At 41.0% G+C, this 17450-nt stretch overlaps 1 protein-coding gene across 4 annotated transcripts in view; it reads right to left on the bottom strand.

The window, feature by feature from the left end:
* Nucleotides 1-17450, bottom strand: part of ARHGEF12 (Rho guanine nucleotide exchange factor 12) — a 145806-nt gene that overhangs the window by 21755 nt on the left and 106601 nt on the right. For 3 of the 4 annotated variants that reach the window (XM_047690928.1, XM_047690925.1, XM_047690927.1), the window contains 12 exons: nt 15538-15580; nt 15124-15229; nt 14556-14693; nt 14030-14062; nt 13585-13699; nt 12627-12732; nt 11091-11303; nt 5887-6019; nt 5343-5378; nt 4854-5008; nt 3150-3296; nt 1998-2083 (listed from right to left, as the gene is read on the bottom strand). In XM_047690928.1, coding sequence (XP_047546884.1) covers nt 1998-2083; nt 3150-3296; nt 4854-5008; nt 5343-5378; nt 5887-6019; nt 11091-11303; nt 12627-12732; nt 13585-13699; nt 14030-14062; nt 14556-14693; nt 15124-15229; nt 15538-15580 — 1311 coding nt within the window. The remainder of the gene's footprint in view (nt 1-1997; nt 2084-3149; nt 3297-4853; nt 5009-5342; nt 5379-5886; nt 6020-11090; nt 11304-12626; nt 12733-13584; nt 13700-14029; nt 14063-14555; nt 14694-15123; nt 15230-15537; nt 15581-17450) is intronic. The other variant, XM_047690926.1, reaches the window with a different exon arrangement.

The following is a 17450-nucleotide window of genomic DNA, read 5'->3' as shown; positions in this document are numbered from 1 at the left end:
ATGCTGACACAACCAGACCTTTTCTGATCACATTCCAATGTTTTCCTGCTCACAGCCTCCCACAACTAATTACCTTTCCAGTCTAGACCTCTTCTAAATTAAACAAAAGAAAAGTTAACACTGGGCGAATAGGAGACGCAAAAGGCTTAAGGACTGAGATTAATATTCGATTTTCTTAGAATCTGACAGCTTCACAAAAGTTACTAACTGCTCCAGGAAGAAAATCGGTGGGATTCTAATTGATGCTTTACTGTATCATACTACAGTATAATACTGTATCATACTAAAGATTTTCTGTTTCAGGGTCACCTGGGTGGCTCAGTCGGTTGAGTATCCAACTCTTGGTTTTGGGTCAACTCATGATCTCAGGGTCCTGGGATCAAGACCCAAGTCAGGCTCCATACTCAGTGCGGAGTCTGCTCAAGATTCTCTCTCTCTCCCCCTCACCCCACTCATGCTCTCCCCCTCTTGAAAAAGGATGGATAGATAAATCTTTAAAAAAAAAAATTCTATTTCAAGTTGAGTAGTGTGCTACCCATCCAAGAGAACTCAGTTACAACTTTCACTGCTATGCTGAGCTCAAGAAACAACATGAGCCACACTATCACCAAGTAGCCATAGAGTAAGCTAGATTTTTAAAGGAAGTTAAGTCTCCTTAATAACAATAATGCCAGATGGGCCTCGAGAAGACGCCTTGGAAAGCTGAATAAATGCAAGATGAGAGCGGACTGTGATCCCCGGATCCTTCCTATGAGGCTGAGAGAAGATCTCCTATGTGATTAGCAGATTCTCAGCCATAATCTTAACATCAACGAAAGAAGTATTATGAACACTGTTTTTATCAACTTTCTAGTATTCTATGTTATAAAAAGTTATCATTGTACAGTTACCAAAATCTGTGGCATTTCCTCAAGCTATCTGCATAATGAAGTCAATTTCCGTGGGCATATCTGAACAGTTCCTGTGCAACCTGTGTTAACATTCTGAGAACGAGGTCATATGCTTCACCATTACGCACAGCCTTAACTACAGTACTTTCTTTAAAAAATTTTGGATCAAACCGGGGCACCTGGGTGCCTCAAGTTAAGCTTCTGCCTTCAGCTCAGGTCATGATCTCAGGGTCCTGGGATCAAGCCCCACATAGGGCTCTCTGCTTGGCAGGGAGCCTGCTTCCCCCACCCCCTCTGCCTGCCTCTCTGCTGACTTGTGATCTCTCTCTGCGTCAAATAAATAAATAAATAAATAAAATCTTAAAAAAAAAATTGTTTTGGATCAGACCCACTTTCCCCTGGGAAAATTTTCTATACGTCCTAGTGTGGGTCTCTCTATTGTATTTTCCCGTAAGAACCTGCACTCTCCCTTTCTTTAACTCTTATCACACTTGAAGGGACCAATGACTGTTTTCCTGCTGGTTCTAAGTGCCACCCAGGCACGTGGCTCCTGCCATGTCCACTGTGATTGCTACCATCCCCCAAGCACCTCGAACAGTGTACACACCGCGGGGTACATTCTCAAACAGTCGGACAGAAGAACAGAATGGGACAAACAGCTATGGCAGTCTTGGAGCTCTTTCCTTACACTGTGAAAAAGATTAAGTACTTCTCACTTTCCTACTTTTGTGATGGTGGCTCTGGATCTACAACTATTTAATGTTTTACAGCAGAATTCTGAAATTTGGACAAGAGAAGACAGTGAAAATTCTGTGTTAGTTAAATTATTTTTATCAAGATTCATTTCACTCTCTATTCATTAAAACACAGAGATTAATATCCTGAATTTGATGAAAAAAGAGAACTTAGTTCGAACGAGCACTTATTAAAAAATATTAACGAAAAAAACATACTAACTACAAGAATACATACTTGGACCCCTTTCATCTTTACAGTAGCTGTGCAAAATGGATGAGTTTGCATATTTGGAAAGATTAATTTCTCAACCTTGAATCTGATCTTCCAGTGTCTATAGCAACAGTAAAATGAAATAGCCAATTTCCTTACCCAGATCAGCAAGTCTTCCCCAATCTGATCAATAACTGAGGTCTCATTCCTCTTTCGAACAGCCTTCATTTGCTCATTCAATCCAACTAAGCGGGGGGCGGGGGGACACAACGGGAAAATAATTAAGCATACACTCATTTTGGTCTGCATTACTGTCTGTACCGAGAAACCAAAATTTTCCAAAAAAGGATTTTCATAGTAGTTTAGCTGCCTCTAGCCTCTTTAAATACAAATCTGAATACAATTCTTATGCATACAGATATCTGTGAGCTCTATCTGAAAAACAGATGCCAAAGCATAAAACAATGTGGAAACTAGCACAATACATACAGTATAGCTACATCAAATATGCATTTAACTTCAAGACCCCATCATAACTATGCTCCTCAAGAAATCTGAATAGAACAGGTGATTCCGTCCACTGTTCCTCTCAAAATGTGTATGTTCACAGGCAGTGGATATAATCAATCTGAACTTGTCAATGCATGCTGGTGAAGCCCAAGATCACCCACAAAGACATAAAAGGCACCAATTTGGTAGGCAGGTGTTGGCAGGTGGTGACGGCATCCTTGACGAAAGAAAGCTTGAGAATTAAGGATCACAGAGAAGCAGTGACTTACAGAGAGAGGAACTGTGTCTACAAAGTCTGAGATGACTATAACCACAGAAAGCCAGCAAGGTAGAATTTTTTATGTATTTACTCAAGCATTTTAAGTAACAACAAAAGAATTCCTGAAAATTACCCCATCGTGAAATTATACACTGTATATTACATATACTACACACACACACACACACAAATTATATGATATATATATATATTTAAAAACATATACACTGTAATTGATAAGAAATTTCCATGGGTAATTTTAACTATTCATACTTTTCATCTTAGACATTAACTTTAGACCCTAAGTCCTGTGGTAACAATTTATATACAAAAGGCTGACAGTGCCAGTGGGTGTCTAGGGAGGGAAGTATTCAAGCATCTGATCACTTCTTTATGTTATGTGCTCACATATAATTATATAATTTCAGGAATGCTAACATGAATACCCTTAGAAGATTTTATTGCTATGGTGCTTTTATATACTCACAATCTTTCATCTATTAAAAATGTTAGGGACAAAGATGAGAGTCGATTTTTCTTACTATGAAGTTGAAGAATATCTTCCAAGTTTGAAAAAATTTTCCGTAGTTCTGAAGGTGACAGAATTCCTTCTCTAGACACTCGCTGGTAGAATACTTGATCAAGAACCTTCAGTGTTCGAACATGAGCTCTTTCAGTGTAGAACAGTTCTAAGCAAAAAAAAAAAAAAAAAAAAAAAAAAGGAAATTGAAATATTACCTCATTTAGAGTAATTCCATGAGACCAAACACAGGCTTTAGCTGGAATTAGGCAGCAAATGAGCTCTATAATAATTATTTATAGTTTTGAAAGGATGTAGTATCTCTCATGTCACTTTCTTGATTCCATGAGACCCTCCTGCATACTGGCTCTAAGAGCTGAATGTTGCCAAATGAAAAATATCATTCAAAACTATTCTGGGGGTACCTGGGTGGCTCAGGTCATGATCCCTGGGATGGAGCCCCACGTTGGGCTCCCTGCTTATGGGAGAGTCTGCTTACCCCTCCCCTTCAGCCCCTCCCCCCACTCCTGCTCTCTCTCTCTCAAATAAATAAATCTTCAAAACAAAAAACCCCGGGGCTCCTGGGTGGCTCAGTGGGTTAAAGCCTCTGCCTTCGGCTCAGGTCATGATCCCAGGATCCTGGGATCGAGTCCTGCATCAGGCTCTCTGCTCAGCAGGGAGCCTGCTTCCTCCTCTCTCTCTGCCTGCCTCTCTGCCTACTTGTGATCTCTGTCAAATAAATAAATAAACAATCTTAAAAAAAAAACCACCAAAACTATTCTGTATATTAAAGTTGATAATGCACTGCAAAATCCTGTCTTTTCACAATACTACCCACCAATCACAGCTACAACATCAGAAAGCCGTAAGCCCAAACAGCATATACCCTTTCAATTGAGCCCTCTTCAGAAAGAGCAGTACTTTTATCTAATTTGCCTATAAACCCTCATTTCTGAGGCCAGACTTGTTATTTCACTAACCTCAAAGTTACCAGACACAGGAAAGGTATTTTTTTTTTAAGATTTTTTAATTTATTGTTTTGATAGAGAGACACAGCAAGAGAGGGAACACAGGCAGGGGAAGTGGGAAAGGGAGAACAGGCTTCCCATGGAGCAAGGAGCCCAAGGTGGGGCTTGATCCCAGGACCCTGGGATCATGACCTGAGCCAAAGGCAGATGCCTACCAATTGAGCTACCCAGGCGCCCCAGGAAGAGTATTTATTTTAAATCGCATCCTGAAGACAGCGTCCATGTCACCCACATCTCTGTCACATACATGCTAGGGTAAAATAAAGAACACTGCAGTAGGATAAAGGGACACCTGGATCCCAGTTTTCTCCCTATCACTTATCAGCTAGCTATATGCTCTTGATTAATTCAATCAATCACGCTGAGCCTGAGCTTCCTCATTTATAATCTGTGCATGAAAATAACTTAGCATGAAAGTAAAGCGGCAGACCAAGGTTGTCTTAATGACTGGTCAAGATCCATAAAGGTATGAATCTTAAATATCCTGAGAGCTAAACACCTTTTCCTCTTAAATTATCATTAAGAATCACAGAATCATTTGCGTTTTTTGGGTTGGAAAGCTCAAGGATCATCTATCTAGTTTAATTTCTCTTTGTATAGAACAAGAGGCCTGCAGAAATTTGGAAGCAAACTGCAAAGCTCAGGGGCTTGTTTTAGTCTAATAAAACTCACTGTATGTGAACAGTAATTAAACTCACCATTAATTACTTCCTGTCTTTTGATCTCAGAAGGCTTTAGTCCCAGTAACACTTCTCGACTAACAAGCTGTTGCCAATTGGGTGGATCCGTCTCTAAGTCATTTTCAAACTGTTCATCCTCACTTTGACTTTCTCCAAAAGCTATGCTGTCAAACCTGATGAAAAAAAAAAACAAAAACGATGAATTCTATTTGAGAACATCAGATGGACAATGGGAAATAGCACAGGTTTTTATATTAAAGTACATAAGTCATATTTCTGAAGTAGTACTTAGCATAGGGCCAAAACATCTCTGTCTCCTGCAAAATGACTTACATGTGTTATATATACCTCTATAAATATCCTTTGAATGATTTCTGAAATTTTTCTTTTATACTATCTAACAGATTTGTGTACATGTTTTCTTTTCCTTTAAAACTAGGATGTTTGAGAACAAAGATATATTTTTTAAAATATGCCTCTAATGAAAGCTACTTTAGGATTACTCACTTTCGAAAGGGCTTTGGTGTCCCATGTTCAGTCACCCTAAAACAATGGAGAACAAAAGAATCAACATGAAAACAAAATGGTAATCAAGAAATTTATGCCAAGGGTCCCGAACACAAAAGAAGACATCCAGATGGCCAACGGACATAAGAAAAGATATCCAGCATCACTCCTCATCAGGGTAATGTAAATCAAAAGCACAATGAGACATCACCTTGTCAGAACGGCTAGTATCAAAAAGACAAGAAATAACAAATGTCCTTCAGAATGTGGAGAAACAGGAGCCTGTGTGCACCATTGGAGGGAATGTAAACTGGTACAGCCACTGTGGGAAACAGTACAGAGGCTCTTCAAAAAATTAAAAATAGAAATGCCATACAATCTAGTGAGTCCACTACTGGATATTTACCCAGAGAAAACTAAAACACTAATTTCAAAAGATATATGCACCGCAACATTTATTACAGCATGGTTTGCAATAGCCAAGATATGGAAGGAACTTAAGCAGTTCTTAACCTCCCTAGCCCCAAAGATACCACTGAATTACCTTTCTACTTCCCATTCCTCCTCCTGCACTTGGTCTAGGGGAGGAGGTGGAAAATCAAAGACGGTATTGGGAGTCCGAGGGGTGCTATCCACACAGTCTCCAGACGCTGGTGTTTCTCCAACTTGTTTTGATCCTGAGAAGATAAAATTTGGAGACTCTGATGGTGCTAATGAAGATAATGATTCCCCCCAAAAAATTCCCCAAAGAGAACTTCTGCCTATCCACAGCCACATTCTTATTTAAACAACTGCATGTTAGCCACAACCAAAATTCCATTATACAACATTTTAAAATGCCCTAAAAAAACCACCATGAATATAATTTTTAAGCAACTTTAAAAAAATCAACACACTGGAGTGCCTGGGTGGCTCAGTCAGTTAAGCCTCAGACTTGGTTTCAGTTCAGGACATGATCTCAGGGTCGTAAGCCTGAGCCCCGCGTGGAATGCTACACTGGGCATGGAGTCAGCTTGAGAGTCCCTCCCTCTCCCTCCACTCTTCCCCCTATGCACATGCACACACTTACACTCTCTCTCAAATAAATAAATAAATAAAACCTTTAAACATCAACATAAGAATGGAAACAACTCAGAGGAGCATATGATGAGGAGAAACATTTCTATCCCCTGTGCTAATCTTCTTAATCTAAATTTTGCTTATTATGGTGGTCTAATTCGAAATAAGAACCTCATAATTCTTTTTCTTAATTTACTATCTTTAGGTAATATCTATTTCTTCCTCCTCTGAGGATTCTGCCCACTTATACTTCCCACCTTCACTTTCCCCCATTTCTTCCCAGTGTTTAATGATATTATTATTCCTAGTTGGGTTAATGCTTACTACCTAAGTTTAAATGACAGAGTTATATCTATACTTGCTCCATAAAGGAGTTAGTACCTTAACTCTCTTCTACATCAAATTAGGTATTTAATATCCTTATCCTTCCATTTAATTATATTTCCTTCCACCTACCTTTCAGTTCTTTCCACCACTTTTTACTTGTGTCATTAGGACTTTTTACATTTCTATGATCTGTGGCCACAACTAAATATTCTGTGCCTTGCCTATGTGGTTGATTCTGAAAGTCTAAAAACCCAGAGTGCTTGCATGACTATTGCCAGTCTATATATGGTCATACACAAAATACAACACAGAATTTATTACACATACATATTATTCCTGCCAGGTCAGGAGGTATGTTAGTTAGGATTATGTTTCCTTTTCTGCTGGTCCAATGATGCAACTCTTGGGTCACTTGAAATAGAATGTTCATTCTATCAAGGTCAAATATGCCATCAGTTATTTCAAGATTATGCCACTTTTTATTCTGTTTTACATTTCTTCCTTTCCTCACATCCCCCGTCCTCCCTTCCCTCCTTCCTTCCTTGTATGGTGGCCACAGCTGAGTAATCTCCAATGGTATATTTTGTTCCACATTTAAATCATGACTTAGCTTTCTTGAACAACTTTGTTTTTCCTTAGCATTTTCAAACGACTTTATTGCTGTCAAAGCACTATCATTTTATCAAGTCTCAGATTTCTTCATTTGGTATATCATACTACAAAACTGCTTTAAAATCTCCCTTTTTCTTATTCCCTAGTCCTTGTATTCCCATTTGGAGCAGTTGCTCCCTTGGACCTAACTATCGTCCAAGACCTGCCTGCCCTTCACCACTTCCCTGGGATGTTTCTACTATTTCCTGAACCCCATAACATCTTCTTCCTTCATTTCTCTCTCATTTTGCTGGAGTGTGTATCTTCAAATCATGTTCAAGGAAATGGTGCATTTCAGTTAACATTTGAATCCTGGCATATCTGAAAATGTCTTAGTATCTTCCTTCATTTCTGATGGGTAATTTGGATGGACACAGAATTCTAAGTTCAATAATTTTCTCTCAGTAAGTTGCACGGCCTGGCTTCCTTGTATTCTAGCCCCTGGTGTGAGAATGAGAAATATGATGTGGCATAATTCCCATTTTTCTTCCCTTTAAAGCTTTCAGGGCTCTCTATCTCTGGTGTATCGAAATTTCCAGAGATAGTCTAGGTATCGCTCTTGTTCTTATTACTGTTATTATTCATCATAGGTGGTTCCCAGTCAACCTTTTCTGTCTGAAGACAAGTCTTCTTCCCGTTAAGATGGTTTCTTCTATCATTTCTCCAACTGCCTCTCCTCCACGTCCTCTGCTGATCTTTCATCAGAGAGACAGACATTGGACCTTTCGCTACATAACTCTTCTCTCTCCGATTTCTATCTCTCAACATTTCTGATATATGTTCTCAAATATCTCCTTGACTTTATTTTTAGGGGCTTATTTTTTTTTTTTAAACTCTTGGCAGCTGTGGTGGTTTGAAAATATGTGCACAAATTCTTTGCTACTCCTCCCTCCCTTCAGGGGCAGAGCCCAATTCCTCCCTGCGTGAGCGTGAGCTAGATTTAGGGGCTGCTTCTAACTTGCTGAAGTGAAAATGTGCGCCCACAGAGACGAAGTCATTGAAGGTATGGGGGGGGCCCCTTTCTTGCTCTCTCTTTTGGATGACTTTGGGGGAAGTCAGCTACCATGGCATCATGGAACATTCAAGCAGTTCTACAGAGAAGCCCATATGGTGAGGAGTCAAGGCCTCCAGGAAGGAGCCAGGCCTCTCTGCCACCAGCCACCTGCGTGAGCGCAGAAGTACGTCTCTGGCCCCAGCTGCGTTTTCGGATGACTGACATCTTGACTGCAATCACAGGACAGACAGAATTGCCCAGCCAAGATGCTCTCGTGTTCCTCAGCCACCAAAAATGTGAACTATTAAGTGTTTTTTGGGTTAAGTTACAAAGTTTTGAGATAGTTTTTCAGAAAGCAGTTAATAACAAATACAGTAGTTTTGTATTGTATTGTATTGTATTGTATTATAGTAATAGTTATATTAAGACATTTATTTTTGGTCTCTGAATACTTTTTTTCATAGCATTATTATTCTTGTTTCACAGATATAATAATTTTTAAAATTTCCTCAAGTATACTATCTAATTTAGAGGTTACTTTTTTAAGTTCTTGTCTTTTACCTAAATTATTGTTTTCTGCTAGGGGCAGTTTTCCTGTTTATTTTGTATTCTCTTTTTTATGTCATTAATAAGCTTGGCATTATATATTATCTTAGGTATTGATTCTAACAAGCAAATTTTGCCTTGAGTGAGTCATACCATTCCTATCTGAGAATGCAAGACTGGGAAGCTGCTGGGGCTTTCTTTTGCAGCTGTATGAAGTTGGTCCATTTCAGCTGGGAGCTCTCTGAGCAGGGTGAGACCCTGGCATGTTTAGTGTCAGGCTTTAGGCTCCATATGTTAGAACTCCAGGGCACTGTATCATGGAGGACTTACCCTTCCTACACAACTCATTCAACTCCCTAGAAGAGAGCACACCATTTTCTTTGGTACATAAATAACAGACGGCTCATATTCTACCATACACGGATCAGGAACTGCTGACATCATTGTTTTGATTACAGACCTTCAATTAATTCATTATTTCCAGCTTTACTTCTTACTCATGCACTCTAGAAGACATGCCAACTCAGAGCCCAAAGTCTCTCCGGAGTTCTAATGGGCAGACTGGCTCCCACCTGGGATTCCCTGAACAGAATTATGGACTCTGGCTTCCTCTATGTTGTTTTATCCTTCCAATTGCCCACTTCTAATCTCCCCCAAATTTGTTGAAATCTCTTGCTTGTTGGTAACATCTTCCCTTCTTCTACTTCCTTTCTCTTCGTGTTTTTTATTTAGTTGCTATTGGTTACCTATCTGCCTTGTTTTCATTTCAATGAGAGCTGGGAGCCATGAATTCAAGCATGTACTCAACCCAACATCTTCAGAATTCCATATAAGATAAAACCTCCAGATTTCCTATAAATGTCACCCCTCCTTCTTTGTTTTAAATCCATGCCCCCCTCTCACCGCCCGTTCTGCTACAACACTCTCAAACAGAGACAGATGTTTCCCACATACAGTGTGTACTTCAGGGTGGAGATGAGACAGATATCCTTGCTCCTCTATACTCCTTTTAGACCATTATCTTGCTTTCTTATAAAAATGCCTTGCCGCACTGAGGCTCTCACTTCTAGGTATTATCATATGCTCTTCCTCCTCATGACAATCATCTAGCAATACTGAACCTTTGGCTGCTGGCTCATAGTTTTCCTCTCCCTGCTAGTATCACATGAGGTGACCTCAAAACTCAGGGATGTTAAGGTATTTCAAACTCCTGGTTTCTTGGTTCCCTACTTTCTTCATCTCTAATAACTTCACCTAGGCCTCTTCAGTGACCACTCCCACAGCTTTATCCTTGACCTTGTCACCAGAAATTGAAGTGCTTCCAAAATCACTAATATAGATAGGCCTTCACTTCTCCAAATAAAATCAGTGATTCGCCCAGCTCACTTGCTTAAGAAACCCATTAAGACAAGTACAAAGAAATATGGTAATAAGTTCTTTTCCCAATGACCTATAATTACTTCACATCTTTCTCTACTCTTAAAGTCCCCTTGCCCTCCTAAGCCTTCTCTCTCTGCTAATAACCTTGACCTTCACATATACTCTGCCTTTCATCTCCACTCTCCTTCTCAAAACTTTGTCCTACTAGTTATATACAAGTCTGCCACCTACATCTTCAATCTCTTTCTCTCTCCCATTACTGAGTCTGGCACAATTTCAATTTTTATGTATGTGACTATCCCCCCGTGAGACTAAGCGGCACAGAGCTAGAATCTCTGTATAATTACTGTGTGCGAACATCTGATACAAAGTTAATGCCTGAGAGAGAGCTCAGTCAGTATTTCTGAATTGATGAAAACTCAAAATTATCATTCAGCATGGATTTATCACTGGCTATAGAACATTAAAATGTGAAATTAAATTAAATCAAATTAGGATTTTTTTTTTAAAGGTTTTATTTATTTGACAGAGATCACAAGTAGGCAGAGAGGCAGGCAGAGAGAGAGGAGGAAGCAGGCTCCCCGCCGAGCAGAGGGCCCGATTCAGGGCTCGATCCCAGGACCCTGGGATCATGACCTGAGCCGAAGGCAGAGGCTTTAACCCACTGAGCCACCCAGGCGCCCCTCAAATTAGGATTCTTAATTAAAATAATGTGCCACTCTGTTTCTCACTTAGTGTGATTGTTGTAAAATCTCAATACCTAGTTAAGTCGCACTACAGCACTAGCTTACCTGTATCGTTCTCTTTCCCTCCTTCCTGGGCAAGAGTGGCCCCTGTTGCCACAGAGGACATGGAATTGGCTGGCAGGTATCCGACATCTGTTCCTTCACCTGCTAACCCACTCTGGCGCAACTTAGCAGGGTCCGGAGGCTCAGGACTCACAGAAGAGGGTGTGGATAAGTGCTTCGGGTGCCGCTGTTTCTGCAGCTCCATGGCTCTGCCAACTGAACAGAAAGCAAGAGTTAACAACCTGTGTTTCAAAAAAGCTTAAAAAAAAAAAAGATGATGTAAAGGATCTAAAAAAAACGTCTGGAACATGGCAGGCTCCAGAAAATATGGATTATTGCAGAGTGAGGGATAGATAGGAAGAAATGGCAGAAGAAAGGAAGGAGAGAGAAAGAGAAAAAGAGAGAGAGAGAGCAAACGCAAGGAAGAAAAGAGAAGAAAGGGAAGAGGAAGGAAGAAAGAGGGAAAGAAAGAGAGGAAGGCAGGGGAAGGTAAAGGAGGGCTGAAGAGAAGGGAGAAGGTGGAAGATGAGGGGGAAAGACAGGAGGGAGAAAAGGAGATGAGAGCAATGGTGGGGGCAGGAATGCTGAGACAGAGGCACACTGAACTCCCCAACATCAGCACAACATGCCTCAGAGACTACGGAGATTGCTTGCAGCCTGCTCACTAACCCTGTTCACCTGTCCACATCAGGAACCACAAGAGGCGAAAACACATGCATGTCATCATCGCCCACATCACCGCACACTCTCACACAGCTCTGGAAATCTGTAATCCTAAAATTCTTCCTTCCCTCATTCCTAAATCCTTCTTCTACATCCCTTGAAACTCATGGTCAGCATCGGCGAGGTATTCCATTCTCCTCAACCTCCTGGGAATTGCCTTCCTCTTCTCAGTGTTTCTCAACAAGGGGCGCTACTGGTATCCGATGGAGAATTCCTCATGGTGCGTAACGACCACTGTCACTGTACCACAATACGACCCCCACTCCGACCTGGCCAATATTTTCAAACATGGTGCAGCCCAGTTGAAGACCACTACGTGACCTGATTTCCCTCCCTGAGGTACCACCCTCCCTATTTCTCCCCAGATCAGTGGGCTGATCTCTCTCCATTAGGCCTGAGTGGAGGGAGGTTAGGAAATAAAGCATAGCGGAGAGGTGGAGAAACTGCAGAAGTGTGGAGAGGAAGTAACATGTATACAGGAAGACAAAACAAAGAATGGCGCAGAAGTACGTGCATGCTTTGTTTTGTTTTTTTTTTTTTTTTTTAAATTTAACAAACAGCAGCTGAATACAAACAAAATCAGAATAGGTAAGTAAATTATGTTCTGGACGACTGCTAGGATGCTGCCACGAAAGATGTTTCAGATACCCTCATCTCCCACATGAGGAGACAACCTCGAATGCAAACAAGGGACATCGGAAGCTCAGTGGGATCATTTCAAGAGCACCTTTCTCCAGCAATTCATCTAGCTAACTGAGCCTCTGAAGGGAAGACGGTGAGGGGTGGTGAGAACGCCGCTTTTCCGACTTAACATACTTGCACTGTTGTCCTGACGGCTTGGTCTCCTTGGGGGTCCCAGGATGCTGGGGAATCCTCTGCGCTTCCCTTTTTCTTCGCCTTCTCGATCTTTCTTCATACTCTGCTAGAGTTGAGGGTAAGAGATACATAAGAGAGTAGATTCCTTTGCGGCTTTCAAACACACAAACACAATTCTATGGGCAGCTGGAAGCAGTGGTTAAACAGGAGTGAAGGACACTCACACATGGCGCTCAGTAGAGGCCGGCATGGGGTACCGTGCACACATCAAACTCAGGATGTCTTTTCAACCCCTTTAGAGCTGGGAATTTTGGAAAACCAAGAGGTGCTTTTATAACACATCTACCGGGAGCTTGATCCAACCAATTCATCCATCCGTTGAGCAAGTACTTGATAAGCTCTTAATGTGTGAGGGCGCTGTGCTAAAAGCTGGGGATACGATGAAGGAGGCCCTCGGCCTCACAGAGCTCCACAGCCTCACAAAAAGTAAACAGACACATCCATAATGACAAACTGTGACAGGTGCCATCCAAGGAAAGACGAAGGCCGTGACAGGGTGGGGATGGTACTCTGTATAAAGTGCCATGTGTGCCCCTCACACATCTCACCATTACTTCACATGCCGGGACTTCCTGCTAGATTTCTGAGTTTCTTTTCCTTTTTTTTTTCCCTCCAAGATTTTATTTATTTATTTGACCGGGGGTGGGGGGTGGGGGGGTGGAGCAAAGAGCCTGATGTGGGGCTTGATCCCAAGATCTGAGTTGAAGGTAGATGCCTAATGACTGAACCACCCAAGTGCCCCAGTTTCTTGAGTTTCTTGAGAACACGGGCCATACTGCACACCTATCAGCAGGCCTAGCGCTAGCCTGCTGAAACCGTAAGGACTACGTAAGAAGGGAAGCACTGCAACCTAGGTCAAGAAGCATGGAGGCCTGAACACATAATTATGCAGTCTTACCTTGATTTTTGGAAGGAATCCAATCCGACCCCGCTTGTGCTCCAAATTTCGAGGTTCTTTCACTTTTACCCCCAAATGCTTCATGTACATAAGGATAACATACTGCATTGTTGAACTGGAGGGAAAAGATGAAGTCAAGTAAGAATTCTGAGAAGGGAGGGTGGACAGAATAAAGATATCAAATGGCTTCAAAATGGATTCCAATGCTGGAATCTTTAGAATTCACTCATCAAGTAAAAAACTAAGGAGGTATCTATTCGTTGCATATCGAAAAGGATTTTACTCTAGACACTAGAATATCAGGCAAATAAAACTGAGGCCACCAGAGGGAGACAGTCTGAATTTTGAAGTTATAAGAAAGAAATTCTAATTTTAGACTTAAAGGAGAAAAGATAGTTTCTTTTTTTCATAAAATTCTAGGGGGGAAATAACCCAGCTATATTACCTCTTATCTTCTTCTACAGCCTGAGCAGTCATCCTAAAATAAAAATATTTCAAAATTAAACACTGACATTTAATGAAAGAACCGCTACTGATTAACTCAGACACCCGAAACAACGGAACTGTACCGGGTGCTTTGGGCCGCCCTCAATCTCTATCACCGGGTATAAAACAGCAAAAGAACTCAAACCCCTCAAGGGACCACAGGCTTTTCTCACTCAGGTCATCAACTGTCAATATTCTCTGGCCTGCAACAGTTTCAAAACCTATGAACAGAAACCACTCAAAGTGCTCGACCTGTTTTTGATCAGTTGCAAATTCTACAGTTACTCATTTTACCAATACCCAGAAAAAGAAACACAAGAACTTTTCTAAACCATCAGCAAAAATTAAAAATTTTACATTAAGACCCCAGTACATAGCTCCACACACACAATGCGACACCCCTTCTGAGTTTGCTCACAGTGCGCTCTAAGCATCACGAGCATCTCAGGAGAGAGGACACATCCACACATACTTCTGTGACTTACAACACTTCTTCAATTTTGGCAACGATCTGCTCCGCACATGCCCGTTCCTTCTCCAAAGTTACCCGGTCCTTCTCCCGCTCCGCGTCAAGTTTAGTCAGTTCGCTTTCAGCCAAGGTCAGCCCCATGCTACGCTTCTGCCTGGAGGGAACAGGACAAACTTCCTGAGGTGGCCTGGAGAAGAATGATCTCCCTCTGGAGATGCTTCACTAGAGTTTCCACAGCTATGAGTTTCTAGCAATAGGCAAAATATCACAGTTTTCTATCCTGGGGCCCCAGTCACCTAGGACACCAGAGAAAAAGACTTCTAGGGCGATCACAGAACACACACACATGCTGAGGGAGCACACCTGGCCTAGAGGAGCGGTGAGCTCAAATCCTGAAAGCCTGTGGAATGGGGACTATGGACTCAGCGCCACACCAGCTCTTTGGCTCCAGGTGTTCATTTATGTTTTAATCACAGTGATGAAGGCTACATGCTAGGCCAAGGACTTAATGTGTAACCTTTCCCACCTAAAAAGAAGGTTAATTCAGAATGGCCATATCGGCTTATATCACCCACCAAGCTTACCGAAAATCTTCCAAGTGCCTCTGAACTTCTGGGTGGACTCTTTCCTGCATAGTTTGGATATAGTGGCGATGTAGATCCTCGGGTATAAGCTCAGGTCTTCTTTTTTCTGGATAAAGAAAAGGCAAGGAGATATGCGATTTAAACGTATACTCTGTGCATTACAATTGGCAACATATCAATGCTATTTGGTGCAAACCTGGAGAAGGACAAAGAGAAGGTCTTTACTACATTTTATATATTTTACCTCATAACGCAGATTTCATATACTATCCTTTAAATGTATTACAGACTCTCCTTCCGTTGTGATTCAGAAGCCCTACTGGTCACCACATGACCAATAAAACCTTGAGAGATGAGCTGAGCTACAATTCTACAGAGATGTAATTCTCCAGGATACAGACGCTCCACACTTACCAAGATCTACCGATATTTCATCAGGCACAGAAACTTTCAGGTGCTGAAACAAAAATGCAAACAAAAAGTCAAACATCACTAAGGACTTTCCAAGATGTATGTATAAGTACTTGGATAAAGTGGAGACATGCGACCTGGACAGCTCTATCTGCTCACATGCAGATACAAGTTCACTTATCCCATCCGAATGTCACAACTCTAAAAGGTCCCACTGTTTAAACTCGGAAAAAACCCTTTCCCCAAGGATCATGCTATATGGGAAATATGTGTAGTCACTGGTTAGTACACTCAGTTATACATCATTCGAATCAATAGTTAGGCTAAAACCTAAACTATGTATATATTGTATGGAAAATGTAGTCACACATAATCATGACTTTTTTTTGCTATATTTGAGCTACTACTACTGCCCACATATTGCCAGTAATTTCCTATGTAAAGTTAAAGAACCCTCACAACATTCACGCCCCAATGAGGAGGTATTGGATGTCAATGTTGAGGCTTTGGAATATTAAATTGCCAATAACCATCTGTAGTTTTTACTGTTGCACCGACTAAGGTAACTGAGTCATAATTAACTTCTACTTAGCTCAGATTTCCCCCATAATAACTGCAGTTTCTGGTCCCATTACCACATAGTTGTCTTTTCTCTCTCATTAATCTGGGAAATGTCTCAGGGAAAAAAATTATTTTGCATCTAGAGAAATAATCTTAACCTCTTGTATATCTACTTAAGTCATCTACTTCCAGAACTTAAACAATTCCTGTAAGATCTAAAGCATTACATTTGAAAATAAGTCACTGCTGAAAATTATAAGATCTCTAATATTTTTCTGAATAACAGTGAAATAGATGTCAAAGCTTTCTCTTTAACTGAAGTTGCCACACAGTAGCTCAAATTAACCACCCTAGAAGTACTGCTAGCACAAATGCAAAAAAAGATTTACGTGCTTGTTTCTGTATTTATATGAAATAAATATCACTAGTGGTATAAAAGAATAATTAGCAAATAAATCTATCAGGGTTCTTACACTTTAATGGTCATAAATTTAATACAGCAAAATAATGATCTGAATTAGCTTGGAGCTCTTAAGAAATGTGAATTAACTCCTGGGGATTTACCCAAAGTAAATGAAAACACTAATTCAAAAAGATATATGCAGCCCATGCTTATCGCAGCTTTATTTACAATAGCCAAGATACAGAAGCAACCTAAGTGTCCATCGGCAGATGAATGAATAAAGATGTGGTAGATACACATAATGGAATATTACTCAGCCGTACAAAAACAACAACTAGCCATTCACAACAACATGGATGGACCAAGTGGGTATTATGCTAAGGAAAATGGTCCAGCCAGAGAAGACAAATACCATACGATTGTACTTTATGTGAAATCTAAAAACTAAAACCAATGAGCAAACAAACACACAAAAAGAACAGAGCAGACTGTGGCTGCTCTGGGTAAATGGGGTGGAAGACAGGTGAAATGAGTGGTAGGGATTAAGCGGTACAAACATGCAATTTTAAAATAAATAAGTGGGGCGCCTGGGTGGCTCAGTGGGTTAAGCCTCTGCCTTTGGCTCAGGTCATGATCTCAGGGTCCTGGGATCGAGCCCCCCATCAGGCTCTCTGCTCGGCAGGGAACCTGCTTCCTCCTCTCTCTCTGCCTGCCTCTCTGCCTACTTGTGATCTCTCTCTCTCTGTTAAATAAATATTTAAAAAATTAAATTAAATTAAAAAGTCACGAAGTACAATATCCATTTGTGATAAAAACCCTCCTTAAGGCAGGTCTAGAGGGAACATACCTCAACATAACAAAGGCCATATTTGAAAAATTCACAGCTAACAGGAGACTCAATGGGGGGAAAACTGAGAGCTTTCCCCCTAAGGTCAGGAACAGGACAAGGGGA

This window comes from Lutra lutra, chromosome 10 (genome assembly GCF_902655055.1).
Source record: "Lutra lutra chromosome 10, mLutLut1.2, whole genome shotgun sequence".
Lineage (NCBI taxonomy): Eukaryota > Metazoa > Chordata > Mammalia > Carnivora > Mustelidae > Lutra > Lutra lutra.
The sequence above is the reverse complement of the archived record's forward strand: the minus strand, read 5'-3'. Positions and strand labels throughout refer to the sequence as shown.